Here is a 22,708-nt window from a genome sequence, read left to right on the forward strand (position 1 = left end):
AGGTCATCGGTGCCTCTCGTGGCGGTAATGACATAACTGGTCTGTAAGAGTGTGTACACATGTTTGCAGCAGAACAGGTCCTGTTAGACATGCTGAGGTGCTGCTTTCCAGTGCAAATCACTGGTTGTTGTAAATGTAAACAAAAGCAAAAAACAGTCCTGGGATGACTTAACCTTCCCTCAAGGTGCTTGGAGAGGGAAAAGTTTTGACCTCAGCAACATTTGAAGAATCTATCGAGAACAAGTTTATTATTTGACCAGCTCATTTCAACTTGCAGCCTTCATCTGTTATGTGTAGCGGTGGAGGTGAGGCAAATGCAGGCAGTTCAGGCAGGAGGCAGAAAGGTGCTGGTAACAAAGGCTTTAATCCAGAAACTCACACATTACAGGGAGAACCAAAAGGATCTGATAAGGGAAAACTGAAAACCATGGGGTATATATGCACAAAGGGAATAACAAGGAACATGTGAAGCGAATGCGTAATTAGACCATGTGAACTAATGAGCGGGAAACAGAAACCACAGGAACACAAGAGGGAAAACAGGAAAACTGAACTAAACGTGACAAAACCCAGAATAAACCAAAAATCAAAATAAAAACATGACACAAACAATGATCTTAACAGAAAACTAAATAAGACAAAAACCAGAACTAGAAACCAAGTTTAAAACAGAACTAAACATAACAAACCAAAACGCTAAACCATGATCAACAGAGAAATAAAACCTGACACCACAAACTAAACCAAGATCAAAACATAACAGAAACCAAAGGACTGACCAAAACCCAACACAGGAACCATGACAGTATCATGGTCATCACACTCACTCAACAATAAAGATAAAAAACAGAAAATATACAAGCAAACCAATCAGAGACAGATCCAAACCAGTTATTATCCCCAGTTTTTGTTTTAAAAGTAAAAAAGCTTTTGCTGTTAATAATCTTTCCACCAATTTTAGGTTGTCGACATGCTATAACAACTCTACTGTTTACATTTCTGCCCCTTTAAAAAGTTTCCAAAGATGGCTCTTTAAAGATATCTTGATAAGGTTGAGCCATTTTGGAAAATAAGCCAGTGTTTTAGAAATGTATCCCTGATGTTCTTAGTTTTAGTAGTAAATGTGGTGCAGCACACAATTGGAAATATTTCAATAACACTAATGGGTGTGATATAATATAGTAGATTCTAACCCAGCAATGGGCAAAGTCGGAATTTTAAGGGGCACAGTCCTGCAGGTTTTAGATCTTGCCTGCTTCAGCACACCTGAATCAGATTAATAGTTCAACTTGTTTGGGAAGAACTTGACAACAAACTGTTGAGAATAGCCATTAAGTTTGAATCAGGTGTGTTGGAGCAGGGAAACATCTAAAACCTGCAGGACTGAGCGGGGATGAGTGACCTCAAGTTTCCCATCTATCCGGACAACTAAATAATGAGTTAATTATTGTCTTGTCAAATTATTTTTTGATTGTCACTTGATGCTTATGTGCAAAGAAAGAAAGAAAGAAAGAAAGAAAGAAAGAAAGCTGTTTTTTGTTCTATTTGAACTGTGACACAGATCCCTGTGTGACAAAACATGTCATGTTTTCTTTTTGCATCTCCCATGAAAGATATGTCAACACAATAAGCACTGTGGCAGCGTTTGTATAACAGACTCTTTTCATCATGCCCTTTAAAAATGAAAGTGAAACACATCAATGACCTGAAAAAGCTCCACCCTTTCACTAACATAATAGAAAAACAAGAATCTGAGAATTATTCGCTGCTCTCTGGAAAAGATGCACTCTTTGAGAGACTGATTTTGGACTTAATCTTTGCCACTGAAACAAAAAAGGTAAAGTAACCAGGAAGGAACACAGAAGCTTCCTGAGACAACGCTTTGTTTGATGTGTGTTTAGCTTCACTCAAAGAGAAAATGGCTTCGTATACTGAGAAGGATTTGACCTGTCCTGTCTGCCACGATATCTTTAAAGATGCAGTTGTCCTGTCGTGCAGTCATAGCTTTTGTAAAGGCTGTGTGCATGCCTGGTGGAGGGAAAAACAAATAAATGAGTGTCCCGTTTGTAAGGCAAGACCATTGAGTGAGCCACCTGTTAGTTTAGTACTGAAGAACCTGTGTGAGGCTTTCTTACAGGAGAAAGCTCAGAGCACTTCTGTGGGATGCGAGATTCTCTGCAGTCTGCATAAAGAGAAACTCAAACTATTCTGTCTGGATCATCAGCAGCCTGTGTGTGTCGTCTGTCGAGATTCAAAAGCACACAAAAACCACAGCTTCAGACCCGTCGATGAAGCTACGCAGGATCACAAAGAGATGCTCCAGAATTACCTGAGGCCCCTACAAGATAAAATGAAACTGTTTGAAAAAGTTAAAGAAAACTGTGATCAAACAGCAAAACAGATTAAGGTCCAGACTAGACACACTGAGAGACAGATTAAAGACCAGTTTAAAAAACTTTACCAGTTTCTGCAAGAAGAAGAGAAGGCCAAAATCACAGCTCTCAGAGAGGAGGAAAAGCAGAAAAGTAAAGAAATGAGGGATAAGACTGAAGAACTGAAAAGAGCTATGGCAGCCATCTCAGACACAATCAGAGCTGCAGAGAAGGAGCTTAGAACTGCAGACATCTTATTCCTGCAGAACTACAAGGCTATACTAAATAAAGTTCAGCAGCGCCCCCTGCTGGATGATCCACAACCGGTCTCGGGTGCTCTGATAGATGTAGCCAAACATCTCGGCAACCTGACTTTCAACATCTGGAACAAAATGAAAGAGATGGTCGACTATTCTCCTGTCATCGTGGATCCAAACACTGCTCATCCAGAGCTCACCCCGTCTGATGATCTCACAGGAGTGAGAAATGAGGAGAGACAGAAGCTTCCGGACAACCAAGAAAGGTTTGATTTTCATCAAAGTGTTCTGGGCTCTGAGGGTTTTAACACTGGGACGCACAGCTGGGATGTCAAGGTTGGAGACAGCACAGACTGGGTCCTGGGTGTGGCAGCAGAGTCTGTTCAAAGAAAGGGAGGCATCAAGTCTGGAATGTGGCGAATAGGGCTATCTGATGGTACATATGCTGCCTCCTCTTCAGATTCACATATTGTTCTCCAAGTGAAGACGCTCAGGAGGGTCAGAGTTCATCTTGACTGTGACAGAAGAAAAGTGATGTTCTCTGATCCTGATACAGAAACACACATACACACCTTCACTCACAATTTTACTGGGAAAATGTTTCCATACTTTGGCACCAAGAATAAAAAGCAACTAAAGATACTAAAAAATAAAGTCTCTGTAACAGTAAAGCAGTGTAATCAGTGATGTTGTAGGCTTTAAAAGGAATCCCTGTCATAGGTTAAAATAACTATTTTCTTTCTACACATACTGACTTATTAGCATAGAAAATTTTATATGACTTTAAAGCAGAATTTTGCGAACTGTCTAACATTATCTTAGGGATAAAGTTGTTTTTGGTGGTTCATCGCTGTGACAAGGCACCTACATGCCCAAAATCAGCTTCTTTTCATGGAGATAATGTCAAATTCAGATTTTTAATATGGCATGTGTACTAACATTGTTTATGTGTTAAAAAAATGAATGTGCTAATTTTATAGATTCATCTCTTCAATAATGATTTAATTTTAACAGCTCTGGTAAAAACTCCCAAATTTATTTGATAAATGTAGGATATATATTTTTTTAAATCATCTGACAACCCCCAGTTCAAAAATCACTGCTCCAAAGAACAGTTACAACAAAAAACAATAATAAAAATGTGCAAAAGACTATAAATAACAGAAATAGCAACTTCTCCTACCACTCAAATATCTTTAATTGGTATATCTCACCTTTTTAGAGAATTTGAGGTAATATTGACTGAGTCATTTTGAGCAATGGAAATATTTTGATTTGTTTTTAAGGTTAATCTTGGATGGATATATTACTGTTTCAAAATGTTTTAAGAATATTTTGCTGTTCATGTTTCCTTGTGCATTCAACCACATATGCCAAATTTGCCAAAGACAAAAGTGAGCAAGTGATAGAGACATAATCAATTCTATTTCAGATTAAGTATATCCTAAACAGCATTACTCTCTTTTTATTTTTTTACCTTGTTAGCCAAATCTTATTAGCAAAATATGTTAGTTCAGCTATAACTAAGCTTTCTGGTGGTTTTATTCAGCACTATTTTGCAATATACATATTTTAACAGGGATAATTACTCTCCTGGATAAATTAGACGAGGGAAATTTGCATTTAAGCTAGCTAGCCAGGTCTAACAAGCTAGCAAGCTGGCTAATATATGCCTTTTATCTTCACGGTGGTTTTATTTATAAATTTATAGAGAGATTAAGTAATATTTTTATATTCAGACACCAACTATGGCCCAATAACAATTTCACAACAAGCTAAAACTGTCTGACAAAGATATGTACATATTTCAACTAAACTTTTCTTTATTTCTGTTCTACATTCAGTAAAAAATATGTTGTTTTCATGTTTTTATTTAGTGAACTTACAACTGTAAACTTAATTTGTTTAATATATATTAAAAAAAAAAAAAAAAACATTTCAGCCTTACATACAGTGTTAAAATTTGTATCTGCAAGCATAATCTTGGATATTGAAATATTCTCTACCAATTGTTTCATGGCATGCATTGTCCTTAGAAGATGTACTATGGTCATTCCCAATTTTCCAGAATTTAATTTTTCACTATTTATTTGTTAACATTTCCAACATATATCCTAATGTCTTATATCTGACCTTAAGGACAACTCACATAATCATTTTTGTTATTTAAATAAGTCAAAACTAACTTATGGTTAGTTGGGGAACTGAATTTTTAACACTTTTAAAAGCAGACTGTAATTTTGTGCTGTCAGCAGGATTATTTTTTGTGTTTGCTGTTATGCCTGTAGTGTCATTACATCAATGACCACATGAGGACACCAAAGTATTTCATTTAATGCCTTTAGTGAAGACTCTGGTGAATAACAATGTGCTTATTCTTGTCAGTACTGTTGACTTATTTTATGTAGTAAAATAAACTGCAATTATTTGATATGCAATTTTCCTCATCCTCCTTTAGGAAAACCTAAAATATTCTAAATTCAAAGTTCAGCAGTAAAATTAAACACCTGTTTATTGTTTATTGATAAATGAGCAATTTGTTTTTGTTGTTGTTTATTCAACTTTTGTTGAGTGTGATTTCTTATGATTTTTTATATATAATTAAAAAAAAAAAAATTAGTTATTCAAATAAATGACTGCAAGTTACAAATTCATGAGGTCCATGTGTCTCTTTTGAAAAAGCAATAAAGTCCATGTTTTATTGTATACTTTTTTGGGTAATCTGTTGAAACACAAATCTTAGCTTTGGGTCATCTTTTACTCAGAGATGGTATTAAATGTAAAACTCTGGGTAGTTTTATTATTATTATTATTATTATTATTATTATTATTGTTGTTGTTGTTGTTGTTGTTGTTACATAAACCAACATTTATAAGATTCATCTTCTTTATCAGGTAGCTCATGGTTCTATTTAAAGTTGGTAATCTTTTATCTTTTCTGTAAGCGGTCTTTGTTTATATAAATTAATCAGCTAAATTAAGACTGGACTAAGATCTCCTCTGGATGATCAGTGTTCCTGTCAGACAGGGGTTTCATTTCCTTTCTAATTCTGTGCAATGTGTGTGCACACGCCCTTGTGTTTTTTATTTGAATAAGTCAGCAAGTCTTGTTCATCTTAGCAGGAAAGAAATCTTGAACTTTCATTGTAAGTCCAACCGTCAAAAGGCTAAAGTGGTAAGATAATCTCATGATTTTTGAATACTTATGCTGGATTTTTTTTCTTTTGTTCTGTAACTGAAATGTTATAAATATTTTTTTACATTGTTTAATCATTTATCTGTAACACCTCTGAGAAATGTTTGGAATTAAATGTTAAGGAAATTAACTGATGTACATAACTGTTGGAAATATGAAGAAAATCGCTGAAAAACATTTTATAATTAGTTTATGTTCATATTTATTTTCCCTTAATTCTAGCAGTCATTAATTTACATATTAGAACAACTTAGAATTCCTAAAGCAAACATTTAGACACTTTCACCTAAAAGGTGTACAAACATATATTTTGATGGTTTCTTATTCTACACGATATAACAAACTCTAAAGTGGGATTTTAACTTATCTTCACTCTGATTGTTTCTTAAATTTCACAGAATTTGTGTTAAGTAAACAGAACTCAGATGCCAAGTTGAAAATAATGTGACTATACGAAGCCTGTTGGTTTATCTCTATATTTTTTAACTTACATGAAGGAGCAAATTTCTTTACAAATTGAGAAATTGTGAGATTGTGTGCTTGAATTATCAAAATAAAAAACATTAACTTAGTTTGAACATCCAACGTAGTTTCTTCTTTTTATTTCATTATGTATTCAGTGATCAGTTTCTATCATCATCATTATTATTATCATCATACTCTTTTTACCCACTATCATTAATAGTCACCTCCAGTGTTTTGCACCATGGGAGGTTGTTATGATCAAGTGGTTCTGATGGCTGTGGCCTTGTTGCTGTCAACTGTTCAATGCGATGTGAGCTGCAGAGGAGCGGATGGTCAAGCAGGACAGCCAGGAGGTCCTGGAAGAGATGGATGGCCTGGAGTGAAGGGAGAGAAAGGAGAGCCAGGTAGCATCGGTCTTCATACACAACCACAGAATAGCTGTATTCTTTAGATTTAAATTCAAACTGCTGCTTTTGCAGGGGTAATTAAATTTAATGAAGTCTTCCTTCACATAGCAGACAAACATATGAGAGACATGCTAGTGAAAAAGTGGAGTTGTAATCACCTGAAACATCGTATGTGTCCATATGGACTTGGTGGAGAAAAAAACTAAGCAAAAGGAAAGTAATTAACTAATATACCACTGGTGGCCAAAGATATGGCTTCAAATCAATAATACTGTTTCTCTAAAACAGTTGGATGTCTGTAAATAAACATTTATTTGCAGACAACAGCATGTTTTTGCATCATTATCAATTATTATTGGTTTAATCATTGATGTCTGTCTCTAGCCATGATGCCCGATGGACCGGTGGACCCAAGTGTCCTGCTGAAGCTAAAAGGGGAGAGAGGGAGTCTTGGTCTTCAAGGGGCGATGGGTCCAAAAGGTTACCGTGGTGATTTAGGAGCACCTGGTAAATCTGGTAAACCTGGTAACCGCGGCCCAGATGGGAAGAGCGTCGGCCATGGTAAAGACACAAATGTGACTCTACAGTATAGTGAACATCATGCTAGTGAAGAGGGCCAGTAGATTCAAATAGTGAAGCACATCAACTACAGAAAAGCTAATGAACAGCATGCGTAAATAGCTCACAGAAAACGAAAGTTATATTAATAAAACTGAACATATTAAACATGGGAAACTGGAAGTTACCTTAGTTTAATGGAACTTAAAATTAGCAGCTTTTAACCCGGAGGAAAAAAAAAGAAAAAACTACCAATACACTCAGGCTGCAAAACACGGCTGAATGGCTCAGGTTTGCATATTTGCATCTGAACAAACCATTAAACCTCTGGAATAATGTCCTTTGAATAAACAAAGCAAAAGTAGAGATGTTTGGCCATAATGCAAAGCAGCATGATTGGAAAAATCAGTGGTGTGTGTGTGTGTTCTTTCTGCTTTCAGGACAAGGCTCTGCTATTCAGGGAGCTTATTCAGCCTTCTCTGTGATTAGGACTTCAAACAACTACCCTCCCTATGGCCAGGTTCAATCTGACACACATCACACCTCCTGTCTCAGCTGCTTTTAATTTAATGCACAGGACATAAATGAAATAATAGGACACATCTTTTTTTTCAGTAATTGGGTTGCTTCAACTCGCACGTATCAGTGCACTTACTTGTAGTTTCTGATTGAATTTTTTTGTATGTCTTTCCATAAATACCATAGTTTTATTGATAAATTCTAAATCTGAAACTTTAAACTTTTTATGTTTATTGCTGATGATGCTAATTTATCTATATTCCTGTGTGTGTCTGTGGTTGCATTAGACAATAAAGTACCAGAAGATTGTGGTGAACCAACCTGGTGACTTCAACCAAGTAACAGGAGAATTCCACTGCAGACTGCCTGGTGTTTATTATTTCACCTTCCACTCTGTTGTCAAGGTAACACATTTGCTGAACTACCTTCTGGACAGCAGCAAATGTGCATTACTTTTAAGAAGAAAATAAGCAACAGAAAATCTTAGTTTGTCTGAGATCTTTTAATACCTTCAATTTTGCATTTTGAAAGCTTTGATGTGTGTTTGTAGGTCTCCATTTGCTTGGCTATAAAAAGTGATGCTCTGGACCAACAGCTGGGATTCTGTGATTACAGCCAGAGGAACACCTTCGATCAGGTAAATATCTATCAGAGTGGCTTGTAAGGTTGCTTAAAAGGTAAATAAAAACTGTATAATGGACAGGAGAGACAGCAGAGGGGTTAACTGTGTTTTGTTTCAGGTGCTGTCGGGTGGCGTAGTCTTGGAGCTGAGAACTGGACAGAAGGTTTGGCTCGAGTCCTTTAAGGATAACCAAATTGATAGTGACAGACAAGACAACAGAGAAAAACAGATCATCTTCAACGGCTTCCTTATCTTCCAAAATCCACAATAAAGTTTAAATACTCATTTTACGACACTTCCAAATTTTTGTTCTGAGTTATTTGGGTTAATTTTTTTTTAAAAGAAATCACTGTTTTAAACTAACATGAGTATTTTAATACAGTTTGGATTTTTCTCCATCTGCTTTGTTGACTTCATGCTGGCTCTTGTAAACATTCTCTGAATGTTGACTCTGGAATTAAATGATCTTTTGCACTGATTGTTAAAGAGCCCACCTGGTGACATGGATAGAATAAAGAAAAACTTGTGGCCATGTGTTACTAATGCATGGCACGAGGGGTTACCCTGTGGGCATGGATTACTAACGCATCAACATCTTGCTTAAGGTCTTCATATTGTTTTTGTTTCATGCTGTGCACCTTCAGTACAAATTAAGAGAGAAGTGTCCTGTTGTGATAAATTATGTTGTAATCTATGATAAATCTGTGTAGATAAATCACATCAGATTGCAGGATATCATGTCAACAGACCATTTCAGTATATAATATTTTAGGTTTTTAAATAGGACATATGTCCCCCCCCCCCCCCCCCCCCCAGGGTTATCATAGTGTACACAGAATTTTTATGGGATTTGTAGTTTTTTAGGGGGAACAATATCACGGCTGAGCTGCTGTTGAATGATGTCCCATCTAAGTTTGTTGTTTTGTAGTTAAAGTAGGTGAATCCAATAAACTAAATTACAATACAATGATTAATCTCAACAGTAAAGGATTTAGTGAGGATTTATCTTATTGATCTCGTTCCCTTCACTTTGTAGAGTATGGATTTTACAAAAAGACATGAGAAAAGTGTTTTACAAACCTTTTAATAAAGGAACTGGTTATTGACTGCCCTCTTCAAGTCTGATTATGTTGCTGTTTTTCCTTCACACTGTCACCAAGTGCCACCGATGGTATACATGTTGAGATTCTCTCTTTGATCTGCAGAGGTTTAAACATTATTATGTTAAAATTCCATGAGAAAACCTTTATTATGATTTTGAAAATGACCACGAGAGCATGGAAACTTTTCACAAGGTGCCAGCCTTACAGAGGTTTATTCAAAGTGAGAACAACTAAAACACTGTTGTACAATAATAATAATCCAAATATTATTTTTGAAATAATAGATCACTTTAAGGTTTAAAACACTGAGAAGCAGTGTGTGATACATTAAGTCACAGTCTGTATAAAAAGCAGTGATGTGTAACAGATGCAAGAAAACACAAGGACAAACTGGATGGCCAGACTCTCCCAGTCCTGCTCTTGGGGGCCCACTGCCCTGTTTTGTTTTAGATGTTTTCCGGCTTCAGCACACTTGATTTGGCTTTTTATCAAGCTCTGCCTTTTGCAGCAAAATCAATTTGTATTAGCCTGTGAGCAAGTTTTTTTTTTTTTTTTACTGTTGGTTTGCATTTTAACATGAGTGTGTGTGCAAACTGATTTGCTTTTGGATCCACATTTGACTGGTCATTCAAGAAACTGCAGTTTTTTTCCCTTAAGTGTTTTTTTCAAGGGTACAATTTGATACAACCTGGTAAAACTATTCAAGCAGCAAGTTTCTTTTTCTGAGTTAAAATAAAATATATGGTTCAAAGGTAGTCCACCATTTATTTTGTTAGTGTTGTTCTTTGTTTCTGTCTGAATGCACGGATAACCCAGACACACTAATAGAGCACGGATACGGGAACATAACATTGAAAATGTCTGTGCATGAACTGCTTTACTGTAAAATCCATCTTTCTATCTCAGCGGTCAAATTTATCGCTTCACCGCAGCGATGTCTCGTGTGACTAGAAGGAATTGAAACCACTTTGGTTTTTACACTTCTTCTCTTTGGTCATCTTTGGCACACGCTTGTGGGACTTCTTCCTATCCTAACTTTAAAAATGTATGAATCCTTCAACAGAATCTGTTTTATGTATAAATAATATTGAATAAGACATCAGATTTTCACCCCCTGTCTAATATTATTTACCAGTGCATGAGAAAAGTATGTGAACCTGTCAGATTAGCAGGTAGTTTTATTGTGCAGAATGTTGGATGGTTTGAGTTAATGGGATTAGCAGACATTCTGTTACATTCAAAAAGCAAAAACCAGGTTAATGGTTTGGCGTCAGGTCAAAGTCCTGATCTTAACCCTACAGAAATGTTGTGAAATAACCTGAATTGAGCAGTTCACATGACAACGCATCAACATACTCAACCTGTTCATTCCCAACTTCTCACATCCTGATACTTTTAACAATGGACTGAGTTTTCAACTCAGTGTAACTGTAGAGTTACTCTAGGTACTCTATTTCAGAACCTGGATAAATAAATAAATAAATAAATAAATAAAAATAAAATCCTCTCACAAATTCCATAATCATGCAGTTTAGGTTAAAGTGACATTGTGTAGCATGTTCTGTTGTTTACTGGCTAAAATCAATGTCTGTGTGTATATATGTGTTATCATTGGTGTATGATGACCTCCGCTAATGTTCTGACACTTCTTGTAAGTGAAGAATTTTAGATTTGTTTATACATATGACGCGTAGGCCAGTATGGCAGTGCCATGACAGTCTGCCATCTTGAAACTACAGCTGCTGGCAAGGGACAAATAGCACCAGCTACGTGCTTTCCCTGCAAGCCAGCACACAGTTATTGAGATGTGAGAGGAGAAAATAAATGAGGGCTGCTTATTACCCCTGCAAGTTGGAAAATCTGTGAAATTGTTAGTGACAAAAATGCAGGACCATGCAAATGCAGCAGCGTCACGAGAGCCATTTTTACCATCACCAAGAAAGCAAAAAAGGGGACTTAAAAGGCAACGTGACCAGACAATACAAAAAAAAATGTACAAATACAAAAAACATTGGACTAGCCTTCCCCAGGTAGACGGAGCTCAAGAAGGAGAAAGATTTTTAAAGTGATGCTGAAGCTGCCAGCTTTCAAGTCAATGGTACAGCCCAAATGAGCCTAAAGCTAACTTTTTTCATTCAGTTTTGTTAGACAGTGTTGCTCGTTACCAAAATACACCAGCCTAGTTGGTACAGAAGTGTATGTTTACATGGTTTCAGTCACTTTCATAGTAACAGTAAACGGCGACTTTCAGTCCCAGTAAAGCCGGACTAAAAGCCGGTGGGACGGCTTTATAAGCTGGCTTTTTGTGACAAAACGCCGGTGCTGTGTTGAGGTCAGTTTCTCCGTCGAGATCCTTTCCCCCTGTTAGAAACATTCTTCCTTCTGAACACAGAGGAACGATATCTGACAGTGGATTTCCATCCACCAAATGTTTTTCCCCTGACCAATTATGATCCAGAGGGAACGTCTTCACCTGAGTATATTAGGTTTGAAATATAGTAACTGTGTTACTGGTTAATACATCTGTATTTGTTTCATGGTGGTCACATGGGTATACTGTTATTGTGGAGGGGGTGGAAGTTTGGCTGCTGATATAGTGAAGTAAACAGAAGTAGGTGAATTGCGTTGTGCATATGGTAGCGGTGAATGAAGTTAACATTCCACTTCAGAAGTGAGTTCTTTGTGTGTAACAGAGTGAACACTCTTAACTATCGAATGACACACTTTTACCAATGTTGTCGTGGTTTATTGAGATATGGCAGCTACCCAGGGCTCGAAATACACTGGGGCTTTCGGGGGAGCCTTATTTTCGCACAAGCACCACGACTCAACGCATTACGTGGACAAACATTTATAATAGTGCACGTAGCGCGGTTAAAAATATGGTTACTATTAAAAAAAAAACTACTGCATGCAGTTTGTTTAATCAGAAACAGTGACGGAGAGTTCTTTAACCACAAAAAGAAGCACATCAGGTGGTTGTGTGGATGCTCACAGCACACAACAGACTAACAATGCTGCTGTCCATCGTGCTGAAGGAAACAGAACAGATCCTTTAGAAGAATTTTAGGGCTCCCCCTAAAGTATCAGCTGAATCTCTTTAGGGGAGCTCCTCTGCCTTTCAGGGGAGCCAAGCTCCCCTTAGCTCCCCCATAATTCGAACCCTGCAGCTACCATTGTTGCAATACGTGTTTGAGGAAGTGGGCGCTAGAATGTCCTATACATTGTAATGTGATACATGATTCCAACTTCAGATAGCAGTAATTCTTACACAATGTCTCTTTAAATATTCATTCTCTGTACCGCTTAGTCCATTATGGGTCATGGAAGCTGGAGCCAATCCTAGCATTTAATAGGTGAGAGGCAGGGTACACCCTGGACAAGTCACCAGTCCATCGCAGGGCCAACATAGATAGGGACAAACAACCATTCACACACACACTCACTCCTAGGGAGAAAGTGTAAGCACATAGCAGTCTAAAATAAGAGTGTGTTGCCAGATATAGCTGATATGCAGCACAAAGCACCAAAGTTCCTTTGGGTTCATTTACACTAGTGTTATTTAGACCACTTGAGATGAAACATGGTTCACTTCCACATATAGTACAGTATGTTTGAAGCAGTGTGAATGTGCGTGTGCACTCTGGTGCAGACCAGAGAAGCAAACTCTGTTCTGCTTGAAAACCAGGAGCTTTGGTTCATTTGCATATGAACTCTGGTGGATTTCACTTGCAGTTTGAAAGCAAGCAGACCATCCAGTGACCCAAAGAGAGGAAGTCACGTAGGCTGCGTTGTAGCACTAACAGTTTGAGATAATGCAGGAATATTTTGCTCCTTTAAGTAAATATTTTAATAAAGTATCTTGAGAGCAGCAAATATCGCATCGTAGACAAATTCAATACATTGTATTTTTGTGACTATGTTATGCTTTGCTGTAATATTGAGTTGTTTTTACAGGCCAGACATGAATTCAACATATTCCGATTGACATAGGATGAAGCAGTTTTGTCAGGATCACTGTCACTAAATTAGTCAACATTAGTGCTTTAATTTAATTTCAGTGGGTATTAGGGAAGCAGTGTTGGCACTGAAGTCAAAGGAACTTGTGTTTTTAGTAAGCTTTGAACAAAAGTGAAGCTTTATAGCACAGATGGATAAGATCTACTTCATTAATGGGAGCAAATCCCAGTAGTCTGCATAACAAATCTAACAGAAACTGGAACCACAGGAATGGAGGTTCTTTCTTGAGTCAAACGCATTTTTAATGTCATTGAGTTTGCTATAAGTGCTCTGTTCTCTCTCTGATTTGCTTCGGCTGTGTGTAACCTCCCAGAAAAGCAGAACTACTTACTGTCAGCTCAGATAGTCATTTGTGAATCTTTGGTTTTGAGTCATCTTCCTCGTCTGGCTGCTGCAGGACTCTAAACTTCTTTTCAGTTTGTTGTCAACTTGTGTTGGAGAGATTTTATTTCTCTTTCAGTTTTTTTTTATTTTATTATTTTTTGGGGGTGAGTTTATTACATTTACATAAATGACAGAGTTATTTAATTCATGATGGAGAGGTTACATTTGAGATAATTTGATGGTGAACCTTTTATAAACATAACAAATGTGTTTTTTTTGCGTTGTTGTTGTTCTTGTTGTGTTGTTTTGTTTTTTGTTATAAAAGGAATTTAACCGAAATTTGATTTAATTGAAGAAAAATGTTCATTTCTGTTTTCTCCTCCTTTCTACCCTCCTGTTCTCGACCACGTCTTCTTTACTGTCTTTCTTATGTGTATTGTATTTTTTCATATTATTGTTTCTTTCTTTTCTATTAATATTTCCTGTTTAACATATTTTTCTTCTTTTCCTCTTGTTTTTCCTTCTCTCTTCCTCCTTCCTTTTTTCTCATTTTCTGTAAATATAGAGGTATTATTATATCTTTTATACATTTTATATCTTTATTTTTTACTTATTTATGTGTGCCTGTTATATTTTTATTTTCTTTTGTGTGCTTAAGCCGAGAGACTCCTCAAAATTTTGTTAATCTTGCATAAAGATCTTGAATCTTGAATCTCCTCTCGTATGTCCTTTGTGCACCATTATTTTCCCTCCTGTCTCTCCTCCTCACGTCCTCCACCCCATTTACTTTATCTTTCATTTATTTCCTTCTGACTTTTCTTCATTTAATCATTCATCTTTCTTTGTCCTCCTATCTTCTCTCATCATCAGGTTCTCCATCATGCTTCGTTATTTTCTTGTGTGTGGGGCTCTGCTGTCATTGGCCATACAGCTGTTGGTTGCCATGGAAACATGTCCTTCAACCGGGATGCCTGGGATGCCAGGTGTGCATTTATGGGAGTGTAATTGTAGGCGTTGATGGGTACATCTGTTTTTGTTATGTTTGTTTATCTATGGGATTCTACTCAGGTATTCCTGGACTTCCTGGCAGAGATGGTCGTGATGGAGAGAAAGGACAGAAAGGGGATCAAGGTATCCACAAATACACAGACACACATAGATGCACTGTTGCAACCAAAGAGTTGGTCATTGTAGGAGCCGCCATGATGATCAATCCAGAGTTTAATATGCAGTCAGGAGAACACGCCAATGCAAAGATGTTTGTTGTTTCACAGTCATTTAAAGTTCCCTCTGCAGAAATACTGTATTATACATATACATATATAATTTATTTTTCTTTTAACAAAATAATAGTTCAAGATTGGAGAAAGACATGATGGGTCTTATTTTAGATTTTTCTTCTGCATACCTCTAAACCTACATTGGAACAAGTAAAAAGTTATATTCTGATACGAGTGATATGATCAATAAACGTAAGAGGTGCAATGTAACATTTATCAGGTCCATGTTGACTGCCGTTAATCCAGCAAGCTTCACCAGACCAGAATGTCTACTGATCACAGAGTGATACCTAACACTGTTGATGCTGTCTCCAGGAGAAATGAGGAATGGTGACCGCCAATTTGAAAAGGGACCAAAGGGAGAGCCGGGTCCAGTTGGACACCCGGGTAAAAGAGGTCAGAGTGGTGAACCCGGGAAGCCAGGCATCCCAGGACCAGATGGACCTCCAGGAGAACAAGGAGAAGCTGGGTATGTCATCAAATAAACCTCCATGCTCTGATAGCAGAAATGTAATTTAAACTGTGTCATAGACAGAAACATAAAAAGTAAAAAAAAAAACAAAAAAAAACAAAGGAACAGTCAAATTTATTTTAGTCAGCTGTTCAATGATTTCTGTCATACCTGAAATACTAAGCTGGAAAATAGGATAATTGAGTCATTGCATTATAATGTGTGTGCACACTGTGCATGTTCTGAAACAATTTAGCATTTATGGTTTATTCTGAAGAATGGCGAGAATGAAAACCCAAACACAACTTCCACATTTCCAAAGCCAGAACATTTTCTTTTTTCTCTGTGGCTACAGGACTGTTGGAGCTCAGCAGAAGGCGGCCTTCAGTGTAGCCAGGGGAACCAACAATTACCCGGACAAATCCAGCATTATTCGATTCACCACAGTCATCACTAACATCAACAATGACTACAATACAGATACAGGACGCTTCAGGTAATAAACCTCCAACAAGTAGCAATGATCAGAGCACTTTCTGGCCTTTAAACTTTGGAGGCACACCATTGGCCCGTTAAATTTAAGCCGTCTGTAAGCTAAATACTAACATACAATGTCTGGCAAGCACAAATCTATGGTGCTAACATTAGCTCCTTAGCATCAAGCTATTTAGATTTTGTGTGTGTGTGTTTGTTTGTTTTGTTTGTTTTGTTTTTTGTTTGTTTTGCTACTTTTGCTACACTTTTTTTTTAAATAAAATCATTCGAATTAGTTTAACAAGTTTTAATTAGTTTAGTTTTCACTCAGGCAAGCATAAACTTCAACATCCTGATTTAGCATACTAACGTTTGCTACATCAAGCTAATGGAATTTGTTCAGTTATATATATTTATATTTATACTTTTGCTACACTTTGATCATTTTTTCTGATTAAGATTTGTTTGAACTTTTATGTCATTCAGTATTCTAACTGCATATGTTGTATTTTACATTTTATTATCTCTCCACTAAAGTATAACTGTGATATATATATTAGCTACTCAACTTGTTTACATACTGATTTCTTTAACTGTGCTATAATTAGCTATAAGTATTCAGAGCACATACACCAAAAGACATCTCAAGCATATTCCATGGACAACAGATAAAACAATACCTCACACCATTTTAAGAGAAAATGTTGGATAATGAAGTCTGAACCTAACAGGTGGAACAATGAGCCATCATTTGTAACTATTGGGAAAATAATTCACAGTTCCTATGCATTCTTAACAAGATCAGAGAATTTTTCCAGATTTCCAGTTTTCCAGGCAGCCCAAGCAGAAGAACTAAAAGATCTACCATGTGTAAATGAATGAAATCAAGTTTACTGTTATACTGTAGGTGTCGGATCCCAGGAACGTACTACTTTGTGTTCCACGCTTCATTAGATGAAAGACTCTGTGTGCTGTTGAAAGTCGATGACACACTGCTGACATCGTTCTGCGATCATGTCAGTGTCAAAAGACAGGTACAAATTTTAAACAGTACTCAGCTAAATATTAATAGGGGTGTTTTGTTAAATGCTAAACACAGTTAGTTTCTACCATGTGATTGTGACCTGTACTGATTCCAGGTGACTTCGGGCGGCCTGGCAGTCCACCTGGAAAAAGATCAGGAGGTTTGGCTGGAGACTAAAGACTACAGAGGGATGAGAGGAACACAAGGTGCTTACAGCATCTTCTCTGGCTTCCTTCTGCACCCTCACTGAAACACTGATGGAGAACACAAAATTCATACAAAACAATCTTTTACTTGTTTTATGACTGATCCTTTCACCCCTCAAAAAAGCACATAAAAGTTATTCTTCTTCATCTCATTACCTGTATCTGTAACTCTTAATGATATAACCACCAAATCACAGTTTTATGTAGTGATTTTGTTGAATTTGCTGGTAAGGAAAATATAAATTTAAGAAAACTCCAAAATATTTGTCAGTGTGGATGAAAAGCTAATGACTAAACTTATATCAAGTTTACTGAATCAGTTTCTCAAGTTCAGTTGAATTACTTAATTGGTTTTAGCGTTTCAAGACAAAAAAATAAAATAAAATAGAACTTTTTTATGGCTAGTTGCAGACAAGACTTTATGTGAGTTTTGTGATGATTACTGACCTTTTCCCACCACTATCCACTTAGCCCAGCCCGACACCAACACTCCCGATTTGTAGGTTCCCATTAGGATTTTCCTGGGGTAATAGGTACATTTTTAGCACCTACTCCGTCGAGGTTCTGAAGGTGTGGAGCCGGGTCAGAAACTGTGACTTGTCAAGATATCAGGCCACTATTGGCCAGAATTTAACAACATGGGATGAGTCTTGAGACTGACTTCTGACCCCGCCATCTTTAAAATTCCAGTGATTGTGAATAATAACATTGGTAGCAGCGGCAGCAGTGATGCCGTTTCAAAAACAATCACCATGGTCCAACACAGAGGTAAAGATCTTTATGGACTTGTTGGCCAACAAAAACATCTAGAGCAAGCTGGACAGCACAACTTGTAATGAGAATGTTTTCCAGCAAATGAGTCTTTGCTCTGTGTGTGTCACAAACAAATGACTTCATGATATTGCTAAGATCACCCCATCCACACTGAATCACATATCCTTTCTTCAATTGCCCTCTTTTGTAATGGGAACACTCAAATCCAAGATTGCATGGTGTCTGCAGAATTAAGATAGGGCTAAGTGGGTACTACTGGGAGAGGGCCATGTCAGATTTCAGGATTTCTGAATGGATTTCAGGGATTTCACCCCTAAAAAACAGGTTTTTCTCTAAATGCAATGAATGAATGAATGCAATAATGTTGTCTTGTTGTCATTCTTCTTTGTAGTAGATGGTACATTATCAGGTTTAATCAAGTCCATTGTATTTGGTCTGATGTGCCCAATAAACTCAAATGGAAAGCTTATTGCTGAAACAACCAAAATACTTTTTACATGTGAAATTTGCTTTTTATTTCAATCGTCTTAATGAGAACACAACACATTTCATGTATTAGACTGTTAACAAATATTGATATCTGTTTCTGTGAGGTACTTTATGGGTCTAAGGCTAGGGATATCAAATTCTGGTATGGTTCCCCGCTTTGTAACATATAATTCAATTTTAGGAGCAAGTTGTATATTTTTGGCTCCAGAGCCAAAACCCAAAGGCAGCAATCACACCAACTCTTTGATGAGCAAAAACAAAGAATGCCTTATGTTGGATGCTGATTGCAGGTTTATGGAAATGAATCAGACTAACTAAATTGCTCCTGCAACCATGTTTAAAAAGCCAGAGTCCAGATAAGATATTATATAACACTTTATTGTTTGATTGCATAGAAAATTGCACTGCAGTACAGAATCAACAATCATTACAGGCATAGACTGCAGTCATACAAAGCAAAAACAGAGCAACATGAATGTGAAGTCGAAGCAGCAGAGAAAGAACATTTCCATTCTGTTTAATATTTTAGATTCCCAGCTGAATTTTTGAACAGCATTTGCAGCTACATTTATAAACACTGCTAGGTATTTTAAATCAGCTGGTTTGGCCCTGGAGGACCCAGATTCCATTCCCAAGACTGGCTGAACTGTGGGCCCCTATGTTGGATTCAGCTATTAGTCTAAATCAGCCCCAGAGAAAATGTTCATCTTGAGCCTATTCATCAGGGATCTCACACTCCTGAAGCCCAACTGTCTTGCAGGTTTTAGATCAGGGCTACTCAGTCTGGTCCCCCAAGGGCCGCAGTCCTGCAGGTTTTCAATGTATCCCTGCTCCAACACACCTGACTGAAGTTTTACTGGATCCAACAGCCTTTGAAGTTCTGTATAATGACCCATTAAATTGAATAAGGTGTGTTGGAGCAGGGATACAGTGAAAACCTGCCTGACTACGGAACTCATAGGACCGAATAGAGTAGCCCTGTTTTAGATGTTTCCCTGCTTAGACACATCTAACTCAAATTAATTGATAATTGTGCAGAACTTAACCAGCTTTTGGATTGATTTGATTTGAATCAGGTGTGTTGGAGTGTGGAAACATCTAAAACTTGTAGAGGCCCTCAAGACCTGGAATTTGAGATCCTTGCTATAGAGAATGCACACATGACATCACCGGGCTTTGTCCGCCATGTTGGGGGAATCTAGATACTGTTACTATCTACACTTTCAGGTTTCTCATCAGTAACCTATGTCAAAAACATGTCTAAAAACACTAGAAAGAAATGTCCCTTCTACAACGAGCTCACAGGAGAAGTAAAGAGTCATTACAACAGCAGTAATTAATAACTTAGATCACTACAAGCTGATGAACGACGAATAAAAGTTTAGTTTGAAGGCCCATTTATGTTCCCTTATGTACTTAAACAACGACTTCCTTTTTAAACGTCATACATCACTGTCCTCATACGTCCATGCAACTTTCGCATCACTATGGTTGTCAAGTCAATTTCACCAGTAGTGGGCAGTGCTAATTTCAGAGTTCATTCCTGCGAGTTTCAGACACTGTGTGGAGATGGTAATGGACCGGTATGACGTTGTTTTCAACCGCCCAACACACCCTAAAATACTTGCATATCCTTTCTTCAAAAGCTCGCGCAGTTTCTACAGCTGATGTCCTCGTCTTCATTAATTCTTCTGTTTTTTCTTTCTTGTTCCTCTTCTTCTTCTCTGGTTTGTTTCTTCTGCTGGTCGCATATCAGCTATTCTGCTCTGCACTGCCCCCACAATTTTTGATATTGCTCAGTCTTCTGAGTCAAGCGATGGATAGCTCCCTGAAAACGGACAAAATTACCTGTGTAACTGACGCAGAAGACGGATGTAATGGTCGGTCCATCTGCATAGCTGTCTTCTAGGTCAAGCATAAATGGGCCTTTAAATGGGCTGTCACCCATTTCAGTCTCAGATATAGGTGATTACCTTATCAATTCAAATCAAATGTTATTTATGAAGTGCTTTTAATGTACAAAGCAACACAAAGTGCTTTACATAGAAAACAAATTTTGCATATTAAAAACCAAGTTTAAAAATAATTCACACACCAGAGCATATAACAGCAAATAAAAACACACCTCATTGTCATCTCTTTCACACAAAATCACGCATGTGCACTCACAAAGTGCATGTACACTCCCCCCATCCCTCCATCTTCCCATTGTTCATAGACATGAACTCCCATCCCTAGTTATGGTCTCTTAACTGAATGAAAGTATCATTAATATAATAAAAACATCTGGCTTGGCACTGCTGTGAGGAAACAGTATCTTGTGGATCGATTTACACCTGAAGCCAGCCCACCCATGACCACAGAGGCCGCCACTACAGGAACTACCAAGATCAGGGCAGGCCGGGACCCACACCATAGCCACAGGGCTGCAGTGCAGGTCCTCCAGCCATATGGTGGTATTTTAAAATAAATAGAAAAGTATATAATTAGATAAGTGTAAATCTACAAAAATCTGCAAAAAAAAAAAAGATAAAATAAATAAGATTTAAAAAAGACTAAAACAAAACCAAATAAAATTCCGCTATAAGCTAAGGTAAAAAGGTAGGTCTTGAGCCTGTTTTTTTAAAACATAAACACTCTCTGCAGCCTTGAAGTCCTCTGGCAGGCTGTTCTACAGTGAAGGGCTGTAGTGCTATAAGCTCTCTTACCGGTTATGAATTTAAAAAATACTAATCATAAATGTTCACGCAACCATTTTACTAACAGACTGATGAAAATGACCCCCCGACTGCAACTACACCATCATACTGAAAATTAATATGTTAATTAAATACTTATTGTTTTGATATCTTGATTCTGAAATCAAATATATCTTCACGTGTGTGGATTCATGTCTGTTAGTTTAATTAATTGTGGGTGTTATGACAGAAAAAGACAGAAGACTAAAAGTAGAGGATTCATATACTGTTTAAGAAAAAGAAGCAGTATACCAGTATACATATATATATATATATATATACTGGATCTGATGGCAGATCTACTTTTAAACAGAACATTCACCAGACAGAGGAGCATGTTGAGTAGAAGACTTCAGTCACTGTCATGCTCAACAGGGAGGCTGAGGAGGTCTGTTCAACACCACCAAGAAGTTTAGGGGTGAAATGGCATGAGTCTGATGTACTTGCCAGTTCTTATGCCTGAATTGAATAGATCACTTAAAATTAGGGTCAATGGCATGATTCAGTCCAGGTGGACTCTGTCAGGTAATAGAAGGACACATTTTGCAAATATGATAAAAAGCTTTACAATGTGGATCTCAACTGGCTTGAGAGAGAAAACAGAAACAGGATGAAATGTAAGAGATATAAAGAGGATCTGAGGAGGAGAAAAATGCCTATCAGCACATTTCACAGGATGTAATTATTAAAAACAATCATCACCTAGATACTGCTGAGAAAATCAGATGTTTTGTGGAACAGATACTAACATCTTCAGCAGCACACTGCCTGGAATCAAAGAGGAAGTTCAGAGAAAAACAGAACAAAATGTTGATTTGGAGCAAAGTTATTTAATCAGATGTATTTTTTAATGCTTAATCATCAGTTCTCAATCAGATGGAGCCTTTTTTTTTACCTCAAGTTGAACTTTTTCACTTCTTTATTCTTCAAACAGATGAAGGAGGGGGATGATTTGCAAAAAGGGAATCAAACTGATGAACTGGTTGATAAAACTGGAGAAAAGTACAACCAATTTCCAGCAAAGGAAAAAAAAACTTCAACATGAACTGAACTAACAGAAGGGTTGATAGCCTTTGGTTATAAGGTCATGAAGAGAACCTTTCAATAGCGAATGTCCATACAGAGATTCCATTGGGTCATTTAGATCTTAAGATTATATTTTGTACAAAAGTGAAATCTCCATGTCTTCTCTCTTAAGTCAAGCATGCCAAGTTGGCTAGTTGCTGTTCTTTAGGCTTTAGATAACCCTGCTTCAACACAGCTGACTCAGATTAATGGGTCATTGATGGGTTTGGACAGAACTTGAAAAAAAGCTTTTGAGGAGATCCATTTAATTTAGATTACTTGTGTTGGAGCAGGGAAATATCTAAAACCTACAGGATGGTGGCCCGTGAGGACTGACGATTCCCTGGGAATGCATGATTGTACA

The 22,708-nt window shown here is 37.3% G+C and overlaps 2 protein-coding genes across 5 annotated transcripts; both read left to right on the forward strand.

Annotated features, from left to right (window-relative positions):
* The first annotated feature begins 1,815 nt into the window (after window positions 1-1,815).
* LOC121636391 (complement C1q subcomponent subunit A-like) lies at window positions 1,816-9,507 on the forward strand. Of its 4 annotated transcripts, none has more exons than XM_041979885.1 (7): window positions 1,816-1,837; window positions 6,511-6,694; window positions 7,082-7,258; window positions 7,696-7,775; window positions 8,062-8,178; window positions 8,325-8,411; window positions 8,515-9,507. In XM_041979885.1, exons 2-7 carry the CDS (start codon window positions 6,532-6,534, stop codon window positions 8,665-8,667), a joined length of 777 nt encoding a protein of 258 aa, XP_041835819.1. In that variant the 5' UTR covers window positions 1,816-1,837; window positions 6,511-6,531; the 3' UTR covers window positions 8,668-9,507. The 4 variants fall into 4 exon arrangements, 3 of the variants coding, with proteins under 3 accessions (XP_041835819.1, XP_041835818.1, XP_041835817.1); XM_041979884.1 differs by lacking the exon at window positions 1,816-1,837 and adding an exon at window positions 3,390-5,804 and having other exon boundaries at window positions 6,521-6,694; XM_041979883.1 differs by lacking the exon at window positions 1,816-1,837 and adding an exon at window positions 5,193-5,804.
* Window positions 9,508-13,856: 4,349 nt separating this feature from the next.
* Window positions 13,857-18,539, forward strand: LOC121636395 (complement C1q subcomponent subunit C-like). The gene is made up of 7 exons (XM_041979889.1): window positions 13,857-14,007; window positions 14,714-14,826; window positions 14,912-14,974; window positions 15,439-15,592; window positions 15,930-16,070; window positions 16,956-17,082; window positions 17,188-18,539. The coding sequence occupies exons 2-7, from the start codon at window positions 14,724-14,726 to the stop codon at window positions 17,320-17,322; spliced, it is 723 nt and encodes a 240-aa protein (XP_041835823.1). The 5' UTR covers window positions 13,857-14,007; window positions 14,714-14,723; the 3' UTR covers window positions 17,323-18,539.
* Window positions 18,540-22,708: the final 4,169 nt, after the last annotated feature.

The sequence above is a fragment of the Melanotaenia boesemani genome, chromosome 3 (genome assembly GCF_017639745.1).
Source record: "Melanotaenia boesemani isolate fMelBoe1 chromosome 3, fMelBoe1.pri, whole genome shotgun sequence".
NCBI lineage: Eukaryota > Metazoa > Chordata > Actinopteri > Atheriniformes > Melanotaeniidae > Melanotaenia > Melanotaenia boesemani.

Excerpts from the sequence above, each read along its gene's own strand:
- LOC121636391 (XM_041979883.1), top strand. The coding sequence starts at position 5,634 with ATGATCAGTGTTCCTGTCAGACAGGGGTTTCATTTCCTTTCTAATTCT. Across the intron at positions 5,805-6,510 it reads ACCGTCAAAAGGCTAAAGTG|TCACCTCCAGTGTTTTGCAC; the intron begins GTAAGATAATCT and ends TATCATTAATAG. Across the intron at positions 7,776-8,061 it reads ACTACCCTCCCTATGGCCAG|ACAATAAAGTACCAGAAGAT; the intron begins GTTCAATCTGAC and ends TGGTTGCATTAG.
- LOC121636395 (XM_041979889.1), top strand. The coding sequence starts at position 14,724 with ATGCTTCGTTATTTTCTTGTGTGTGGGGCTCTGCTGTCATTGGCCATA. Across the intron at positions 14,975-15,438 it reads AGGACAGAAAGGGGATCAAG|GAGAAATGAGGAATGGTGAC; the intron begins GTATCCACAAAT and ends TGCTGTCTCCAG. Across the intron at positions 17,083-17,187 it reads ATGTCAGTGTCAAAAGACAG|GTGACTTCGGGCGGCCTGGC; the intron begins GTACAAATTTTA and ends TACTGATTCCAG.